This window comes from Vicia villosa, unplaced genomic scaffold (genome assembly GCF_029867415.1).
Source record: "Vicia villosa cultivar HV-30 ecotype Madison, WI unplaced genomic scaffold, Vvil1.0 ctg.001158F_1_1, whole genome shotgun sequence".
Lineage (NCBI taxonomy): Eukaryota > Viridiplantae > Streptophyta > Magnoliopsida > Fabales > Fabaceae > Vicia > Vicia villosa.
This window is the reverse complement of record NW_026705507.1, coordinates 519,485-527,444: the sequence shown is the minus strand read 5'-3', so window position 1 is coordinate 527,444 and position 7,960 is coordinate 519,485. Positions and strand designations below refer to the sequence as shown.

The window sequence follows — 7,960 nt, the reverse complement described above, 5'->3', positions numbered from 1 at the left end:
ATGAATACTAGATTATCAAGATGGAAGAACAAACATATCTCATTTGGTGGTCGTGTTGTTCTAATCAAATCAGTCTTGTATGCGCTACCGGTGTACTTTTTCTCTTTCTTCAAGGCTCCAACAGGTATAATCTCCAAATTAGAGTCCATTTTAAAACAATTTCTGTGTGGGGGGAGCGACGATGAGAGAAAAATTAACTGGGTTAGTTGGGATAAGGTATGTAGACCAATTGATGATGGGGGGTTGGGAATTAGAAATTTGAAAGCATTCAACGAGGCACTGTTAGGAAACTGGGCTTGGAAAGTGAAATTTGAAAAGTCGGGTATCTGGTACAGAGCATTAGTCAATAAGTATGGGGTGTCAAATGAAGAGTTTGGGTTAGGCGGAAGGGCTATTTCGGCCTGGTGGAAATACATTCAGCAAATAAATCTAGACAGCTTGAACCAATCCTAGATATATTCAGTAAAAGAGGCTTACAAAATGTTAATATCAGAACCTTTAAATAACTCGATTAGATCTTAGTCTAGAGTGTGGAATAAGGCAGTTTCGTCAAAAGTGTCAGGGTTCGGGTGGTGAATGCTCCAAAATAAAATTCCACAGTAGACAACTTAGTCAGAAAGGGGTTATCGACCAAAGATTAAGTAGTTGCACTGGTGAGTGTGGGAGCGAGGAATCAGTATCTCATCTATTTTTTGAGTGTGATATTTTTGCAAGGGTTTGGAACTACATTTTCCGGTGGCTCGGAGTTCATACTTCTATGTAGACCAGCGGATGGGACCATCTGAAGCAATTTGAAGGTCTGTTGGATAGAGACAGATCTACATCAGCAAAGGTGGCGGTAATATGGTTCGCCTGTATATGGACCATTTGGAAGTCTAGGAATGAAAATATTTTCCGGAACGAAGAAGTCATCGTTGCAAGAATGGTGGAAGCGGTAAAAACTATATCTTGGAAATGGTTACACGTCAAGGGAAGACATATTGATGACAACATAGCACAATGGTTCACGCACCCAAGGGCCTGTTTAGGATTCACAGAAGATTGACCATTCGGATAATATCGGGAAGGTGCAGGTGATCAATCTTTTTGGATTTCGCTAGAGAATCAGGGTCTGTTTCTTAGTCATGTGATCTTTCGTAGATCACTCTGTCTATCTGCTGTTTTATTATGCAGACTACTCCGTCGGTTTGTTGTTTGTGGTGATATTTTTAGGGGCAGATTCAGATTTGTAGCATTTTCTTTGCTGTTTTATTTGGTTTAAGAGGGAGATGTTATTCCTGCTGAGTTTTGAGAGTTGTCTCTGGTGTCGCAATGTTGTCGTTGTTTTTGGAGCCGGAGGTTGAAATCAGAGCTCAATTATTGAATCAGTTCGAAGGTGGCGTTATTGGTCCCTGGTTTTGTTTTTCAGCGTGTAGTTTCAATTGAATAATTTTTTATTGTAACAGGGGGCTTGTTTCCAGTTTTTATGGATTTGTATTTGTCTTTTGTGTTTTAGAGAGGGCCTCTGTGTTTCCTATCTTTATCTCTTAGCAGGGTGTCAGTTTTCTTTCTGGTGTAAACATTTTTTATCAAGGCATAGCTTATGCCTTCATTCTTAATGCAGTTTGTTTTTTTCTCTTTCAAAAAAAAAATACAATTTTCTCTAACCTCATACCCAACCTTTCCAATCACAATACACTCACTTATCAATTCACACTCTCTTCTTTTCGCCATACTTTAAACACACCCACTCATCTTCATTTAAATTTTTAAAAATTACAAAGAGGGGATATTAGAAACATACTATATTTTTACCAAATAAATACTCATTGCTATTTCCAACTTAATGACTCGAAGTTATAAAATCAATAGTTTCCATTCACACTCATAGTTTTTTCCTTATTTGTTTCTTTACACCTAATTTTTTCCTAATTGTTTTTAATAAAATATCAATATTTCACACTTTTTAACAACTTAATATTACCTAATCTACTATTAATGAGTTATATGTCTACAAAATTATGGTGAGCATTTACATTTATTTATTAAAAATATATTAATCAATATATATATATATATATATATATATATATATATATATATATATATATATATATATATATATATATATATATTTATATTTATATTTATATTTATATAATCAATATTTTTTTCCTATTCCTTCAAATATAATTCTATTGTGGATTTAAATATTTTTATACGCGGAAGAAAATATTAAAACCAATTTATTATCTCTTTAATAAATAATACACTATTTTGATTAGGCAATTTTGTTTTTTTTTTCATTTCATTTTTTTAATTATTTTATTATATTTTAAAATCAAAAACGTGCGTACCACACCTGTATCCATGCTGATGCATGTGTAATACACTAGTACAATGTGTAATACACTAGTACCATGTGGATTTAAATATTTTTATACACGGAAGAAAATATTAAAACCAATTTATTATCTCTTTAATAAATAATACACTATTTTAATTAGGCAATTTTGTTTTTTTTTTTCATTTCATTTTTTTAATTATTTTATTATATTTTAAAATCAAAAGCGTGCGTACCACACCTGTATCCATGCTGATGCATGTGTAATACACTAGTACCATGTGAACGCACGGATAATCATACCAAAATTCGTGCGAACACTAGCTCGTATCCTTTAAACATTCTCTACTTATTTATTTAACTTAGGGTGTGTTTGGTTCGAGGTAAAGCGAGGGGAGGGGAGGGGAGGGGAGGGAATATTTAAAATGAAATGTGTTTGGTTCAATTTTTAGGAGGGGAGAGGAGGGGAGGGGAGGGGAGCAAAATCCCTCCAAATGACACTTTTTGCGTTCCCCCGAATCGGAGGGATTCGGAGGGGAGGGGAGGGGATCTGAGTTTTAATATTAATTAAATTAATATATTTACTAAAATACCCTCAATTTTATTTTATTATTTTAAAAATGTTATTTTCTTTCATGTTTCTACTTTTCTTTTTATGATTTTTTCTTTATTGCTTCCATCAACTTATTATAATTATTCTTCACCTTCAAATTATTTTTATTTTTTTATTTAATAAAAATTATAACTATTATAATTTTTTGTTTTTTATTTTAATTTATTTTATGTATTCAAAAGTTGTTATCAACGCATAGTTTATTTTGTGTTGAGAGTTATAATACGAATCAAGTGTACTCAATTTTTTTAATATTATGCGATAAGTTATGACTTTTTAATCACTCAGTTATACAAATATTATTTCCAAGAAAATATTCATGAAATTTTTACAATTAAATATCATATCACTTATATAAAATTACAAGGATAAAATTGTAAATTATTATTAAAATCCCTCCCCTCCCATCGTGAACCAAACATATTTTTAAACGAAATCCCTTCCCTCCCCTCCCCTCCCCTCGTTTGAACCAAACATATATATAATTACAAAAAATCCCTCCCCTCCCCTCCCCTTCCCTTCCCTCCATTAAAATCCCTCCCCTCCCCTCCCCCTCATTTGAACCAAACAGACCCTTACACTTAAAATAATTATTTTCTGTCTATTAATTTGTCTATATTTAGCAATTTGTTTATGTAATAATGTTATTACACAAGAAAATCCACGAAACAATTTAATTATAGGTATTTAATTTGTTTCCATTTTCATTCTTTTTACTTTTAAACTATAGTTAATTTGCATTTAACCTCGTTTTTAATTTTTTTAATATCCACTGTATATTTTATTTTTCTATTTTAAAATATTAAGTGTTACATACAATTAAAAATAAATTATAAAACATTATATGAAAATAATTTAGTATAAATAATAAATTTTAAAAATAAGCTTAATAAAATTTGTATACAAAAATAAAATTTATAAATGAAAAAATTCTACTATTAATTGAAATATTTTTATATACAAAAATGTTATTTATGATCTAAATATTTTTTATCAAAAAATTGTATAAGAGAAAAAATCTATTATTGATCTAAACATTTTTATATAAAAAAATTTATGATTGATCCAGATATTTTTCTAAATGATACCTAAGCAAAAATAATATTTATATACAAAAATTTACTGTTGATCCACAAAATATTGATTATTAACGGAACATGAAGTTACTGATCAAAATATTTTTTGATTAATTATACATTAAATTATTAATTTTTCACGAATAACCAGATATATTCTAGGGTAAATAGCTTTTTCGCCCCTTATCATATAGGCGAGTTTTGAAAACCCCCCGTAAAAAAAAAACTAACGTGGCGGGTATTTTTTTTATTTTTTTCTAATGATGTGGATGGCCCATGGAGCTTATTATTTTATTTATTTGTTAATTTTAATGTCACGTAGGCATAACATTTTATATTAATTGTTAGTTAATATGAGAAAATATACTATGATTTCAAAAATTTATGGCAGGTGGAAATTGAACCCACTCCCTTTTCAATAAACCTTTGGCACCCTTTCCACTACAATAGATGTTTCTCTATTAATTTGAAACCTTTGTTACATAAATACATTTAATTATTCTTATAGTAAAGTATATAGTTAATAATTTTAAATTAGGTAAAATATTAATATTTTTATAGTACGTTAATTATATTTAATAATAATTCAGTATTAATATTATTAACTAATTTGAAACTATTAATATTTATATTTAATAATTAACATATTTATATATAATATAAAAATTATTTATCTATAATTAACATATTAATATTTATAGTTAATTTGAAATTAACGTATTAATATTTATAGTTAATTTGAAATTAGTTAATTTGAAATTAGTCAATTTGAAATTAAAGTATTAATATTTATAGTTAATAATTAACGAATTAATATATTATTAATCAAATTATTTAACTTTAATTAACGTATTAATCATTTTTACAGTATATAGTTAATAAAATTAATACTGAAATTTAATATTATAAACTCTAATATATTATTATTTTTATTTACATAATCAAATATAACTATATTTGAGTTATTTAAATATTATGTTTATTAAATTTAAGTTATTGTACATCTAATAATTTTTTAAGTATTTAGGTTTATTAAATTTAAATTATTTTAATTTTTAAGTTTATTAGATAATAAATTTTAATAAAATTAATTTACAGTAATTAAATATTAAGTTTATTAAATATTTAGTTTAATAAATATCAAGCTACAATAATAAAGTTTATTAAATAATAAATTTTAATCAAATTAAATTACAATAATTAAATATTAAGTTTATTCAATATTTAGTTTAATAAATATTAAGCTACAATAATAAAGTTTATTAAATAATAAAGTTTAATCAAATTAAATTACAGTAATTAAATATTAAATTTATTAAATATTTAGTTTAATAAATATTAAGCTATAGTAATAAAGTTTATTAAATAATAAATTTTAATCAAATTAAATTACAGTAATTAAATATTAAGTTTATTAAATATTAAAGTTTAATCAAATTAAATTACAGTAATTTATACTATAAGAGTCCTTAAGTTCGTTTGAATAACATAAGAATGCTATTCGTGTAGTGGTTGGGTGCTATCAGTCACAAAGGCGTGAGTCCACCTTCCGCAAAAATTTTAGAATTTAACATGTTTTCACATATCAACCAAAAATATAATAAGAGAATGTTAGGGTAATTCATGCAACTTTTTTTTTAGGGATTTTTTTCAAAACTCGCATATATGGCAGGGGGCGAAAAAACTATTTACCCTATATTATATTAAAGAATATACATCTAAAACAAATGTGCGTCTCGTATCAGAACTCGTGCTTCGCACGAATTTGTTGCTAGTTTTTTGTAATTTTGATTTGATTTGATTCGATTTTGATCGCCTGACTGATATCATCAAGTGCTACTATAGATCAAAATTGTTTTTAAGTAAAAAAAATTAATATAATAGTAAAAAATAAAAGTTATAGAAAATAACATTATTTTATAATAATATCAAGCAATACATCAAATCATACAACAATATTCTTAGAAATACAAATTGCACAGCCTGACACATGTCACTCTCCAAGTAGAAAATGACATATTACAGAACTTATTTATCTCTTTAATCTGTTAGATAGTGTATATCACATATATTATTCTTCTGTTTTGGTTTCAAGGAAGTGTGTACTCTGCAAGAAGGAAAAAAAAAAGAACAAGCTTAATTAATCACATTACACAATTAAAGTGCAGACACAAAATCAAGACATAGTAAGTCAAATATGAATGAAAGACTTACTTCCACATTTCTTTCCAGCAGGTCTGTTCCTAATGTTACATCTCTTAGGAATTGTAATAGCAATAGCAAGATTGATCTTGGCTTGTTTAGCAAGAGGTGACAAAAGAACTGAACAAAGACATTTTGGAGAAGTTGAAAGCAAAGCACCAACTTTAGAACAGCAAGCTGCTGAAACTTTTGCCCTCCCATTACGTGATGCATCTAAGCATGGACTTAGACTTGCAGCTGCTGAACCAATTGGTGTCTTTCCACATTCTCCAGCACCTTCACTTTCCATAATTAACACACTTGATGCCAACAGAAACATCACCACTGTTGCAAGAAAAGTTCTAGCCTTGAATTCCATCACCATTTTTGTTGTTGAAAATCACTTACTACTAGTATGATTGATTTGGTTTGTGTATGGCACATTGAATTACAAGGAGCAAATAGCATAGTTATATAGTAGTAGTAAAGTTAAAAGGGGCATGACATTAGTATTAGTGGGGTGGTTGTGGTGTTAAGATATTCAACCTATAATCATAATGTTTCATGGTAGAAGCTTCACTGTGAACATCCCTTGAATTGAATAGCCTTTGATCGACATGTTCACTAGGCCTAATAAATTGTATACATTATTTCTATAATCAAAGAAAGAAGTAGGTGAGCTAAAAATGTAGTGAGAACATAGCAAAAGTTGGGGAGACAAAATTTTAGTGCACTTAAGGCTACCTCATAATTTGTTCCACTAAGCAAGCATGTTTGAACTATAAGATCACTATTCATGACACGTGTGGTTTTGTTCACCAGGTACATGATCAAATTTAATTCAAAATTTTTATTGGTAATTCTTTCTTTTCTAGAGAAGAAAATTACATTAAGAATACGATGGTGATAAAATTGTATATACTGCTTTATTCTTTTTTTTTTATGTCAGTCTTACCTTTTAATGCATATCAAAATAATTAATATACGACTTAAATAGTCTTTTGGTCCCTGTAAATTGGTGTGTTTTTTTATTTTTGTCTCTGTATCTTATTTTTTTTGAAAATGATTCCTAAATGTTAAAATTCTTTTGGTTTTAATCCCTAAAATTAAAATCCGCAGAAAAATTCAAAGGAAAATCCGCAAGAAAACTGCAAATTTTCCTGCAGATTTTAACTTTAAGGACTAAAACCAAAAGAATTTAAACATTCAGGGATCATTTACCACAAAAATAAGATACAGGGACAAAAACCAAAAACACGCCAACTCTCAGGAACCAAAAAACTATTTAAGCCTTAATATATAATATTAAAGGTTAAAAGTATTGCACATCGGTGTATAGTATAAAATGCATACTCTTTTTTTTCTTTTCGCATAATTTATTTTTTAACATTTTTATATCTCTTTTCTTATAATATTTTTGATAAACTATCATTTTATTTAATATATTTTTATCTTGGTAATAATTAACTAAAGTTATTATAGATATATATTTACATTATTATCTTAATCAATGAAAGCAAAAAAATATATAAATTTTTTGAACAAATACAACAAATAATAAAAAGCGTATACTATAAATATTTGTATTATTAATAGATGTTAATAGAGATGAGAATTAGTCGAATCAAACTAGACTTTATTTAAATAAATAATATACATAAAAAAATTAATTTTTTTTATCATACAAAAACTAAAATTTGAGTTTAACCTGATACTCGTCAATTTTTTAAATTTAAATTAATATTTTTAAAATATTTTATTTATTGA

General features: G+C 27.2%; 1 protein-coding gene across 1 annotated transcript; it reads right to left on the bottom strand.

Moving 5' to 3' along the window:
- Positions 1 to 5,909: 5,909 nt before the first annotated feature.
- LOC131633645 (non-specific lipid transfer protein GPI-anchored 15-like) lies at positions 5,910 to 6,657 on the bottom strand. Its single transcript, XM_058904343.1, has 2 exons — positions 6,227 to 6,657; positions 5,910 to 6,119 (listed from the first exon to the last, which is right to left on the bottom strand). Exons 1-2 carry the CDS (start codon positions 6,576 to 6,578, stop codon positions 6,103 to 6,105), a joined length of 369 nt encoding a protein of 122 aa, XP_058760326.1. The 5' UTR covers positions 6,579 to 6,657; the 3' UTR covers positions 5,910 to 6,102.
- Between the last annotated feature and the right edge of the window lie 1,303 nt (positions 6,658 to 7,960).

Excerpts from the sequence above, each read along its gene's own strand:
- LOC131633645 (XM_058904343.1), bottom strand. The coding sequence starts at position 6,578 with ATGGTGATGGAATTCAAGGCTAGAACTTTTCTTGCAACAGTGGTGATG.